The sequence below is a fragment of the Symphalangus syndactylus genome, chromosome 1 (genome assembly GCF_028878055.3).
Source record: "Symphalangus syndactylus isolate Jambi chromosome 1, NHGRI_mSymSyn1-v2.1_pri, whole genome shotgun sequence".
Classification (NCBI taxonomy): Eukaryota; Metazoa; Chordata; class Mammalia; order Primates; family Hylobatidae; genus Symphalangus; species Symphalangus syndactylus.
This window is the reverse complement of record NC_072423.2, coordinates 143,341,723-143,354,939: the sequence shown is the minus strand read 5'-3', so window position 1 is coordinate 143,354,939 and position 13,217 is coordinate 143,341,723. Positions and strand designations below refer to the sequence as shown.

The 13,217-nt window shown below is 39.1% G+C and overlaps 1 protein-coding gene across 48 annotated transcripts in view; it reads left to right on the top strand.

Annotated features, from left to right (window-relative positions):
• Nucleotides 1–11,187, top strand: part of PCM1 (pericentriolar material 1) — a 106,819-nt gene extending 95,632 nt beyond the window's left edge. For 32 of the 48 annotated variants that reach the window (XM_063612965.1, XM_063612931.1, XM_055286863.2 and 29 more), the window contains 3 exons: nucleotides 6,694–6,786; nucleotides 6,877–6,991; nucleotides 8,900–9,021. In XM_063612965.1, coding sequence (XP_063469035.1) covers nucleotides 6,694–6,786; nucleotides 6,877–6,991; nucleotides 8,900–8,925 — 234 coding nt within the window. In that variant the 3' untranslated portion in view covers nucleotides 8,926–9,021. Of the gene's footprint in view, nucleotides 1–6,693; nucleotides 6,787–6,876; nucleotides 6,992–8,899 lie in introns of those variants that run through there. The other 16 variants (XM_063613020.1, XM_063613016.1, XM_063612993.1 and 13 more) reach the window with 3 other exon arrangements.
• The last annotated feature ends 2,030 nt before the right edge of the window (nucleotides 11,188–13,217 follow it).

Here is a 13,217-nt window from a genome sequence, read left to right as displayed (position 1 = left end):
ACCTGTAGTCCCAGCTACTCAGGAGGCTGAGGCAGGAGAATCGCTTGAACCTGGGAATGGAGGCTGCAGTAAGCTGAGATTGTGCTACTGCACTCCAGCCTGGCCACAGAGCCAGATTCCATCTCAAAAAAAAAAAAAAAAAAAAAAAAAAAAAAAAAATATATATATATATATATATATATATATAATACATATAATATATATATAAAATACATAATATATAATACACAATATATATAATACATAATAAATATATAATAAATAATACATAATATATATGACAAAGTTGGAGATTTGTTCAAGACTTACGTGCAATAAATAAAACTGTCAATCCAAGATTTCCTGCTATTCCAAATCCTAACACTTTGTTATCTAATGTGCCTACAGATTCTAAGTGGTTCACAGTGTGATAGATCTTTGCTCTGCCTTTTTCAGTATTCCAGTAAGCCAGTAGTTCTCTGCTTGTACCTGGAAGAACCAGCAATATACGTGGACTGCAGTGCCACAGGGGTTTGCTGAAGCTCTATCTTGTTTTTCTCAGACATTATACCAAGACCTGTCAACCTTACAATTCCCTAGAAATTATATTCTGTCTATATGTAGATAATCCTTTATACATTTAGCTTATAAGGGACATAAGGCCTCAATGGCAAAACTTTAGTTCTCTAGAGCTGCTGTCCTCAGCCTTTTTGGCACCAGGGACTGGTTTCATGGAAGACAGTTTTTCCATGGACTAGGGTAAGGGGGATGGTTTCAAGATGATTGAAATGCATTACATTTTTGTACATTTTATTTCTATTATTATTATGTTATGTAATGAAATTGGTATACAACTCAGCACAATGTACAGTGGGAGCCCTGAGCTTGTCGTCCTGAAACTAGATGGTCACATCTGGGGATGATGGGAGATAATGACACAGCATCAGGCATTAGAGTCTCCTAAGGAACACTCAACCTAGATCTCTGGCATGAGCAGTTCACAATATGGTTCAAGCTCCTACCAGACTCTGTTGCCACCAGTGATCTGACAGGAGGCAGAGCTCAGGTGAGAATATGAGTGATGGGAGTAGGTTTAAATAAAGGTGAAGCTTGGCTCGCTGGCTCCCCCCACCACTCACTTCCTGCTGTTTGGCCTGGTTCTTAACAGGCCCTGGACCAGTACTGGGGGTTGCGGATCCCTGCTCTAGAGTAAAGGTTCATTCCTAGGACATGGTCTGACTGCAGAGGGAATTTTCCTCTTAACTGAAATAATAAAAACAATCCAAGGGTTCCCCAGGCCCACAGCTAAGGCAGTTAAGGGAGTTCATTGGTCTTGCAGGATACTGTAGATCTTGAATCCCAGATTTCTCTGCTGGCTTCCCCCTTGTCTGAACTTAGAAAAATCTCTGTTCCAGAGCCTTGCCATGGGAAGATAATTATGAACAAGCTTTCAATAAAATAAAACTGGCCTTATAACCCCCCTCCAGGTTCAGGATACCCAAATTATTTAAAGCCTTTCACTTTGTGATTATCAAATGTGATAATCCATCCTTAGGAGTCCTTACTCAGAAACGTGGAGGAAGCTACTGACCCATTGCTTATTATAGGTTACAGTTAAATCAGGTTGTCAGAGCATATCCAAACCATCTAAAAGCAGTGACAGCAGCAGCTAAATTGGTAGAAACTTTATCTGACCTAGTATTAGGGAATAAATGTTACCTACAAGTTTCACATGCATTTGAAAGCTCATTACCTTCCAGTCAGATCCAACATGTCTTAATAAGTAGACTAACATTTTATGATATCCTTCTCCTGTCACCTTCTAATCTCTATCTCAGATGTCAATCTGCTTAACCCTACCACTTTGCTGCCTCTGTCCGAACAACAGGAAGACCAAAACTGTGTGTGTGTGGTATCATAACTATTGACTCCACATTGACTTATGGAAAACTTCATTAAATAATTCTGAATAAATACATTTTATTGATGGATCCTATGAAAAAATTGTAGAGGAGAAATACTGGGCAGGACATGCCGTAACAACTCAGTATGAACTAATAGAAAAGGGAACTTTTCCTCAATTTAAGTCAGGACAACCCGAAGAATTACGTGATCCAAGACTTACCATATAGCAAAATGGCAATCAGTTTCCATTTATAGAGATAATAGGTATGCCTTTGGAGTGAGTGATGATTTTAGAATGTTGTGGAAACAGAGAGGGTTTCTCACTTTTAGTGGGACCCCCATCAGTACTGGGCCTCTGCCAGATGAGCTTCTTTCAGCTATTCTGCTGCCCTCACAAGTGGCTCTTAATAAAAAGGATGCTCATGCTCGTAAGACTGAACCTGAGTATCAAGGAAATGCGTGTGTGGACTTTTATGGCCAAGTCTGGAATTGACAAAATACGCACTTTGAATGAACTCCACAGAATTGACCAAGATCAAATCACTCAGGATAATTTGTTCAGTAAACAATGCTGTGCACTTGAGTTGAAACAACAAAAATGGAATCTTAAAGGTTGCAAATTTCATGCTCAACAAGGACTCACTGAAGGCCCAGACAACCACCTGGTCCTTTTGAGTCCTTCAAACTGCCATTATTATTAAAGGCCCTCCACTCTACAAATTATCATGGTGAAGAAAAACGTTTCAGATTATGAAAAAGATGATGAAAGCAAAAATAGCTTACAACAGTGTGGCTTGTCAGACTCATAAAGCTGGAAAGATCCTTAGATTTCTACCACCTGCTAGACCATATGTAGGTCTGCAGATGGATTTCATTCAGTTGCCACCCTCATTGAGGTATCAGTACATTCTTGTGGTAGTGTACCTGTTTACAGGATAGATTGGGACTTAACCCTTATAGAAAGGCTGATGCCACAACAGTAGCAAAAAATTCTTAGGAAATGTATTTCCTTTATGGGGCTTTTCTAGAGAGATCTCCAGTAATAAGGGAACTCATTTCCCTGAACAGGTTATCAGATAAGATTTTCAAACTCAATGGCACTACCATTGGCCTTCTTATCTTCAGTCTTCTGGAAAGCTTGAATGGACAAATGGTATCTTGAAACTAAAATTAGCTAAATTGTCAGCTGGATTACCTTGGCCAAAAATTTTACCACTGGCCCTAATGGCAATTACATCAACCCCTACAGAAAAACACAAATTTGACCCCTTATGAAATAATTGGAAGACCTATGCCTTTAATACTAGAACCCCGTGTATCACCTGTATTTGTTAGCTCTGAAATGACTCAATACTCTAAGACCTTAATGGATTATGCAAAAGTCTATTTCTACCAGCTGAAGGAGGCTTTTTGTGAACTGCCTACCAATGATGATCCATGACTGGCTTCCATAACTTAGAAAGTGGAGATTGGATCTTTTGGAAACAACAGCAACGAAAAATTGCCCTTGAGCCTCATTGGAAAGGACTGTAGCAGATGGCTCTTACTAGTCACAATGCAGCAAAACTTCAGGGTTTTGAGCCTTGGGTCCATCTCTCTCAAGTAGAGAGAGCTTCCTTAGACTCTTGGACTTGGCAACCTATAGGTGACTTAAAGATATATAAGGGAAAGCCTTCCCTAGGAGCAGGTGGCATCACGAAGTAAACAACTTCCTACCACAATGAAACAAGACTACATTTAACTTTTCTCATTAAGATTTGATTTGGTTTTGCATTAACACAAAATGTTCAAACTTTTGTTAGGAACTTTTCCTACTCAAACGGAACATCCTCTAAGCCCTGATGTTCAAAGAACAGCCACTCTCACTCAACCAAAGCAATTGCTGGCCATGTAGTCATGTAGATGAATGGAATCACAACTAATACTGAAATCTACTCCCACACACACTTGGGTGAGCAGTTGGTTTTATGAAAAGGTTTGGTATCCTTCCCCTAGCAGATTGGTTGATATTTATGATTGACCGACTTGGCACTGGGAAGAAGTTACAGAAGCAAAGGTATGTCCTGTAACTACTATTGATTTTATTGCTGGTAATTTTGTCACTATGGACAGAAAACCTTAATGGAACTGGGCCTAATCTAGGCAGGGTTCCAGTCTCCCTGTGTGCAGTCAGACTTACTCGTTTAGCACAAATTAGGGAGATTGCTCTCCTATATAATGACACATTTAAAATCAGAACTTCACCATAATACCCTTGACTATATTAGTAGAGAACTGACGGAGACTGACATTGGTTCAAAGGAAACTCCAGAAGCAAATGGAATACCCCTGTAGTTTCACTACATACAATAGGGTTTTTAAGATCAATATTCAGGGCATATTTGAAAAGGAAACAAGTCATCCTTATTTGGCGATGGTACCCATAGGTAATACATAGAAGTGTTTTTTATTCCTCTTCCTATTTAAATCATAACCATTCTACCTGGCAGTGTGCAGATGCAGATATGACAGAGAATAACCATGACAATCACATCATTCCCAATTGGTGGGTAATAGGATCTCCTTTGCCCCTTTCTCTCAGTAATACTGGATTATTCATCTTGTATGTCAACAAAATATATAAATGTTTTCACGCATACGGTCTGGACGCTGTGGTTTGGGCTATTTCCTACCTAAAATGACCAGATATGACTCTTTAAATGGTAGTGAAATTCTTAATTTGGGGTTGTTTGTACATGAAGTGACCCCTTACAAAAGAACTCCCTGTGATCTCCCAAACTCAGATATATGAAGGGGTTCTAGATTTTGTTCTTTCGTAAGATCGCTTTTTCTTTAGCTGGCAGTCTCTGAATTGGAAAAATCGCTTATGGATATTTCAGCAACTCTTGAAAAAAAGTTCTAATGATACTTTCGATACTCTTCAAGCAATACAATCTGAGATGAGTCATTTGGCCTCACTGGAACTCCAGTAGAAGTTTAGCTGCTCACAGGGATGAGCTTTGGGTGAAACTTACTGTTTTTATGTTAGGTAGATATTGTTGCCCCAAATTTAAAAGATCTTAATAAATCAGTTTTTTTTATCAGATAAGCAAGGCCTCCTCTATTGATTTATTCAGTTGGTTAAATTTTAGGCCCCTGGGAATCTTTGCTTAGAGGGATCTTTAAGTTCTTGCTACAGTTACTGTGTTTTCTTCCCTTGTGCTTTATATCCCTGCAAGGGGTTTAAATGCTTTCCAGCAGCCACTCACACGTCAGATGATTGCCATCAGGGAAGCTAACACTGACTGTGTAAATCTTGATGGAGGCTGCGTGACTAAATCCCAATATAACTTGATGATAACAACTTTACCTGACTTTTCATCCCAACATCTGCGTCAGTAGTGGTTATAGGATAATGCTACCCCATTTGGCCACCTTCAAGCTGAGAGGGCAGCCAAAAGGGGGGAATTGTTAAAGCAAAATTAAAATGGAGATCAGGCCTGAAAATACCTGACCAAAACAGCCTTAATCTTCCTTGAACTGCAAACATAAGTGAAACTTAACTTGGGTCATTTCCAATCAATGCTTTTTTTGGACAGAACTAAAAGGAGTTTGAGACCAACCTGGGCAACATCGTAAGACCCTGTCTCTACAAAAAATTAAAAATTAGCAAGGCGTGATAGTACATGCCTGTGGTCCTAGCTACTCAGGAGGCTGAGGCTGGAAGATCACTTGAGCCCAGGAGTTCTAGACTATGGTGAATTATGATTGCCCCCGCTGCGTTCCAGTCTGGGCAACAGTGAGGCCCTGTGTCTTAAAAAAAAAAAAAAAATTCTTCTTAAATATACATTTACAGTTACTTCATAATTTCTTAGAAAGGGGGCTTATAATCTTTGAAAAACAGTACAAAGAATAACTCTTTTAACTCTTTTGTTTGCCTCACTACGAGTACAATTAAACATTCAAAACTCTGAAAATTACTGGTTAGATTTATTCTTATCTGATCATTATGTAGAGTTGCCATAGAAGACATTTAATTGAAATTAAGTCAAAGGTAGATTATAAAAGCTCTTGAATCTGAATTTTAGTCAGGGATCCTACTGAATGTTTTTATGCAAGGAAGTGAAATGGTCAAATTTATGTGCTGTGAAGATTAATCTGATGACTATAGCATATACTGTCAAGCTAGATTGGGGGATCTGCTATTTTATAAGTATGAAATATGAGCTGAACAGGAGCAGGGTGAGAAACACTGCAAGAAGAAGAAAAACCTAAGATTTTTACTTGGATAATTGGTAGAATTATGATACTATTAAAAATCAGAAGGGAGAACTAGGAGGAAACAAAATAGAATTCAAGTTTAGGAAAAACAGTTTGAGGTGATCACAAAAGACAGTTACTAAATTCATATGTCAGCTTTCTAACTGAGCCCCATCAGAGTTGATACACTGAAAAGTTTGTAAGTGGTTACTTACATTCTGCCGGGCACAACTCTCATGTGTTCAGTAAACATACGAAAAAACAAGAGTTGTCTTTCTGTTTTTAATCCTGGTTTTAACTATTTCTTCAGCATGTATAAACTGCCCCCGCCCCCGCCTTTGTTTTTTTTTTTTTTTTTTGACAAAATGGTAACAGCTTGACAGTATGTTTCACAGCTGTGATATGTAGCTTTTCCTATGAACTGCATATTTCTAAATTATTCATAGAGCTGAATGTAGAAGAAAACGAAATGTGATAGAACTACTGAGAAAATAATTCACTATTTCTTCACATGGATGACTGGTTTGGATCTAGAGTATGTCTTTTTTTTTTTTTTTCATTACATTACAGGAAGCAGAATCTGGTAATATAAGTCAAAAGTCTGATGAAGAAGATTTTGTAAAAGTTGAAGATTTACCACTAAAACTGACAATATATTCAGAGGTATTTGGCTGTCTTTAATTAAACTTGTCTTTGCATAACAAATACTGTTAAAATGAAAAATGGTTTGTATTTTTAATTTTCATTCCAAAGGCAGATCTAAGGAAGAAAATGGTAGAAGAAGAACAGAAAAACCATTTATCTGGTGAAATATGTGAAATGCAGACTGAAGAATTAGCTGGAAATTCTGAGATACTAAAAGAACCTGGTAAGAGTTATCAATTTAAATCTTGCCATATTGAAAAATCATTGAATCTTCATACTACTATCGTGTTTTATTTTTTAAATATGCTACTAGTAACCTGGGAGATTTAAGCCAAATACTGGAAAGTATAATTCTGTAAGAATTTTAGTTCAGCTGTTTATAAAACAGTGTCAGATAATTTTTTTCTATTAAAATCTTCAGTTTTAAAGAATGTAGACATGCCAGCCGGGCGTGTGGCTCACGCCTGTAATCCCAGCACTTTGGGAGGCCGAGGCGGGCGGATCACGAGGTCAGGAGATCGAGACCATCCTGGCTAACATGGTGAAACCTCATCTTTACTAAAAATACAAAAAATTAGCCAGGCATGGTGGTGGGTGCCTGTAGTCCCAGCTACTGGGGAGGCTGAGGCAGGAGAGTGGCGTGAACACAGGAGGCAGAGCTTGCAATGAGCTGACATAGCGCCACTGCACTCCAGCCTGGGTGAAAGAGCAAGACTCTGTCTCAAAAAAAAAAAAAAAAGAGAGACATGCCCATGGTTTAAGAAAGGTACAAAACCCACCTTTTTTTTTTTTTTTCTTAAGACAGAGTCTCACTCTGCCACCGAGGCTGGAGTACAGTGGTGTGATCTTGGCTGACTGCAAGCTCCGCCTCCCGGGTTCACACCATTCTTCTGCCTCAGCCTCCCCAGTAGCTGGGACTACAGGTGCCAGCCACCACGCCTGGCTAATTTTTTTGTATTTTTTAAGTAGAGACGGGGTTTCACCAAGTTAGCCAGATGGTCTTGATCTCCTGACCTGGTGATCCGCCTGCCTCGGCCTCACAAAGTGCTGGGATTACAGGCGTGAGCCAGCGTGCCCAGCCCAAAAACCCACTTTTTATTACTGATTTTTAGTTCTTTAGGAGACTATTATGATTCTTAGTGTTTAAGATGCAGATAATACCTCTTATCTACCCGATGACAAGTGTGTATCTAGGCCTACCTCTCTCTCCTCCTCCTCTCAGTGTTCATATTATTTTTGTTACTTTCTATTTTGGTTAAGTGTATGTGCATTTTGTTCCATCAACTTTGGTCATTATCCCTTGCTGCTGCTCCTCTGCATTCTTCCTGGTTCTCTGTTCAGTTTTACCCATATTCTTACATTACTAAGGCTATTATATGCACTTAACATTTTGTTTTTGTAATATAATTAAATGGTTCTATACTTTCTCTGAGGATGCTTCTATATAAATATCATTCATTGTAGAGCCAAGCGATAGTCTCAGATTTTCTGTATGAGTCTAATAACACAGCTCTGGAGCCACTCAGTGTTTCTTGCATCAGGATCAAAGGGTTTCCTTTTTGTTGTTCTCCATCAGTTCATCAGTTGATGAAAATCACATGATATCTCATTGTTTTTGTTTTTCCTGGAAATGGAGTGAGAAGAATCTTCAGATATCAGACCTTCAGTTAATTTCTCAGTTTTCAGCCCACTTCTCCCTGTTAGAATATGGTACCCTTCTCCGCTGCAGCCTCTTGCAAGTGTTTGAGCTGCAGCTTCCTCCACTGTCATTGGGTATGCTTCCATCTGCATTGAGCATTCTGGTAATTTGTTGATATCCCCTGTTCTGTTTTCTCACAACCAGTCTTCATTTGTCGGTCTAGATTCATTGTATTCTATAGTTGTTTTCTTTTCCTAGTGGAGTGTTTTTAGAGAGACAGGAAGTATCTGCTCAGTGTGCCTTGTTGAATCAGAAACCTCACCTATTCTTTTTTTTTACTGTGTGCTATTAGGGAATTGTATTAGCAAGCTAACTTAGGATTTCTTTTATAATAACCCTATATTAAAAGTAAAAGCTTTAATGACACAGAACAGTGTTAAATTCTAGTAATTCGATAAGTAATTTATAAAGCATTATTATTCTGTTTTTCAGAAACGGTGGGAGCCCAGAGTATATGAGATGTCTTCAGAGGCTCATCTAACTCTGTCCTTACATACTCAATACATATATGAAAACAGTACTAAATAAACATCTAATCTGTATAAAAATGTAAATTAGTTTGACACTGCTTTTTTGATAGGTGTGGTCATTTCTCCCCATGGTAGTTTAAAACATCAGAAACTGAATTCTGGACAGATTTAAGCCTTGACACACTGTTTTTTTTTTGTTTTTTTTGTTTTTTTCCCTTCTTTTTTTGGGTGTTGATTTTTTTTCCCCATTGTGATGTTTGGTAACGAATTTCAAATGTAGTTTTAAATAAAGTTTGGACTTAGCTATAAAGTATCTTTTTTGGAAATTATGTTGAATTCTACACAGCAAGTCAATGTTTTATATAACTTTAGGCTGCTCAGAGAAGAGCAATGGTTAAGAGTTAGAAAAATATATTATTTGTTATAAAGCCCATCCATTAGGCCAATCTTCCAAATAATGCCAGTGTTGCTGCTGTTGGGTCTGATGTTCTTTTAGATACCTGCAGGTCCTATTCCTGTGCAAGAATAGGGCAGATTATCAAGGTATCCAGGATACCTATGAAGTTATTATAGAATATTTATTAATCCATTGAAGTTGGATAATAAGTTTAGAACATAGGTTCTCAGTATCTAGAACTTACATCATTATCTGTTAGGATTTGAAATTCTGGAAAATATTTACCTACATCGCCTCAGACTAAAAGTAAAAAAAATAAGCTTTATATAATTAGGGAGATTCGTGCACAGAGAAGTAACATTGTGGTTAATTTTAAATGAAAAACTTAACTTTTTCAAGTGGGGATAAATACAACTAAATTTCTGTAATAAAATAGTAAGATTCTATATGCCTTCAGATAAACTTGCCTATTGAGATGGTAATTTGAAGCCAAAGCATAGCAGTTTATTTTGTGTGTAGTGAGGTTGAAGCAGATTTGCAGGTGAAGTATTGAAAGTTTATGTGACTTTAAGTCAGCTTTTGAAAAGTGATTTACTTTTTATCCCAAACTGTCCATATACCCAATAAGGCTTCTAAAAACCAGTCAACAATGATTAAGTCAACCTTATAGATTCTTCCTCGAATAAAATACGAAGAATTAGTTCCAATAAGTATTTTAACTTTGTTAACAACTGAAATACCCCATAAAAAAAGAACTTGTTGAGAGTATTCCTTTAAAATTGTTACTTGCTGCCCAGGCACCATGGCTCACTCCTGTAATCCCAGCACCTTGGGAGGCCGAGGCGGGCAGATCACGATGTCAAGAGATCGAAACCATCCTGCCCAACATGGTGAAACCCCGTCTCTACTAAAAATTAAAAAATTAGCTGGGAGAGGTGGCACGTGCCTGTAGTCCTAGCTACTTGGGAGGCTGAGGCAGGAGAATGGCTTGAACCTGGGAGGTGGAGGTTGCAGGATGCAGTGAGCCAAGATCATGCCACTGCACTCCACCCTGGCAGCAGAGCGAGACTCTGTCTCAAAAAAAAAAAAAAAAAAAAAAAAAAATGTTAACTTGCTGTATACCTCAGTGTAATGTCCATTCAAGGAGTATTAAATGAGGATTTCCCTACGAGGACATTTACTGTATTGCTACTTAAATTATGGAAGACAGTATATCTTCAACTTTAATAAAACCTATTCAGAAAATTACCAATTCAGAATTCGGAGTTCTTATCCAGGTGCTCTAACTTCAGGGAAATTGGAACAGTAAGTTATGTTACATGCACCCTCAAATTCTTTATTTTCTAGACTTTAAGCAGGAAAGGGTAAAAACTGTTTTGGTACTCAAGCCAAGCCTTACATACTGTCTCTCTCTCTCTGCATGCATATTAAAGTGGAAAAATTGTATTTATATCTTAGTTATTACCATTGTACCTACGAACCTTATCAAAATTGCTTATTTGACTTGCGTTATAGCTGCTATTAATCTATTGTTTTTCTATTTTAGTAGATAATTTAGTTTTAAAATACCTAGGGTTTGAGAGCAGATATATTTATTTAATCTGTTTTCTCTAGTAACTATTGCTGAATGGTTAGGCATTCTGTATTCCTATTTGTCCTAATTTTGAAATTAAAAATTTTGGTTACAGATAGAGGAAGAAAAGTTCAAAATGAGTGAGAGAGAACTTTATGCAGGTTGAGATAATGCCTAAAATAATGAGCTGGCCAGACTGTGGAGGTACTCTTTGTATTTTGTAACATTGACTTTGGGTAAATGCTTTTTCACTGTTAATAAATATATATCCTGTATACAACCCTGAATTGTATTTTCTTTTAAATTCACATACTCATTTATGTTTTAGAATTTATTCCACAATTGTGGTTTGACAGCTTTAAATGTAAAACAAACAACAACAAAAAAACCTAACATGAGCAACGATGTGTCAGTCAGCCAGAAAGCTGACTGAACTTGAGATTTTTTTTTGTTTTTACATTGAACAGATGCTTTATTATTTCTCAGTTATATTTATTTTATATACTGTTCTAAGAATGTAAATGTTGGCTGGGCATGGTGGCTCACGCCTGTAATCCCAGCACTTTGGGAGACCGAGGTGGGTGGATCACAAGGCCAGGAGATCGAGACCATCCTGGCTAACACGGTGAAACCCTGTCTCTACTAAAAATACAAAAAATTAGCCAGGCGTGGTGGTGGGCGCCTGTAGTCCCAGCTACTTGGGAGGCTGAGGCAGGAGAGTGGCGTGAACCCGGGAGGCAGAGCTTGCAGTGGGCCGAGATGGTGCTACTGTACTCTAGCCTGGGCGACAGAGTGAGAATCCGCCTCAAAAAAAAAAAAAAAAATTATATGTTGAATAGCGGTATGATAGAAGTCATTGGCCACAGGAAGAATAAACTTGAAGTAAGTTTATTATACTCAAAGGCTTCAGAGTGGGTTACCGCCAGCGCAATGGCTCACACCTGTAATCCCAGCACTTTGTGAGGCTGAGGCGGGCTGATCACCTGAGGTCAGGAGTTCAAGACCAGTGTGGCCAACATGGCAAAACCCTGTCTCTACGAAAAAATACAAAAATTAGCCGGGCGTAGTGGCACATGCCTGTAATCCCAGCTACTCAGGAGGATGAGGCAGGAGAATCGCTTGAACCCGGGAGGTGGAGGTTGCAGTGAGCCGAGATCACGCCACTGCACTCCAGCCTCAGTGATACAGCGACACTGTCTCAAAGGAAAAAAGATCTTGAGTTACCACATGCTATATAGGGTCATGGGCAAAGCAGCAAATTTTGGTCATGTGGCATAAGACAGGAGCAAGGGGCAAGACTAGCTAGATCCTTTATTGAGATTTCCTTAAGAAAGGCCAGGCGGGGTAGAGTAAATGGTTTAAGATTGGCTAGTTTGAATAATACTGGTGGGCCATAGGGATGGTGTTTGATTCTCTGGGACCTTGTCCTAGGATGATTTAGGATGGATAAATAGTGGCTTGGTGTGCAAGTATTAGATAAGGAGTGTGGTTGGGGGCTATAGACTTGGGATTGATAAGTATGTGTATGAAAGACCTGCTCCTGGCTGAGCCCTTTGCTATCTCTAAGAGACCTATCGCTAAGAAAGACCTTTGCTATCTTAAAGAAACTTTGCTATCGCTGAGAGACCCTGAACGGGGTGGTTCCTTTTTGATCAGGAAGCATTTAAAGATGTCAAAGCATCATAAAATACAGCAAATAAAAAGCATGAATAACATGTATACTCTAGAGAGAACATTCTTACATTTACTCAAAAACAGACTGATTCGTTTCTTGTCCGACTTTTTTCTTTCTTTTTTTTTTTTTTTTTTAAAGACAGTCTCCAGCCGGGCGCGGTGGCTCACGCTTGTAATCCCAGCACTTTGGGAGGCCGAGGCGGGCGGATCACGAGGTCAGGAGATCGAGACCACGATGAAACCCCGTCTCTACTATAAATACAAAAAAATTAGCCGGGCGTGGTGGCGGGCGCCTGTAGTCCCAGCTACTCGGAGAGGCTGAGGCAGGAGAATGGCGTGAACCCGGGAGGCGGAGCTTGCAGTGAGCCGAGATTGGGCCACTGCACTCCAGCCTGGGCGACAGAGCGAGACTCCGTCTCAAAAAAAAAAAAAAAAAAGACAGTCTCGCTCCGTCGCTGAGGCGGGAGTGCAGTGGCGCAACCTTGGCTCACTGTAACCTCCACATCCCAGGTTCAAGCGATTCTCCTGCCTCAGCCTCCCGAGTAGCTGGGACTACAGACGCCTGCCACCATGCCCGGCTAATTTTTTGTGTGTTTTTAGTAGAGATTGGGTTTCACCATGTGGGCCAGGCTGGTC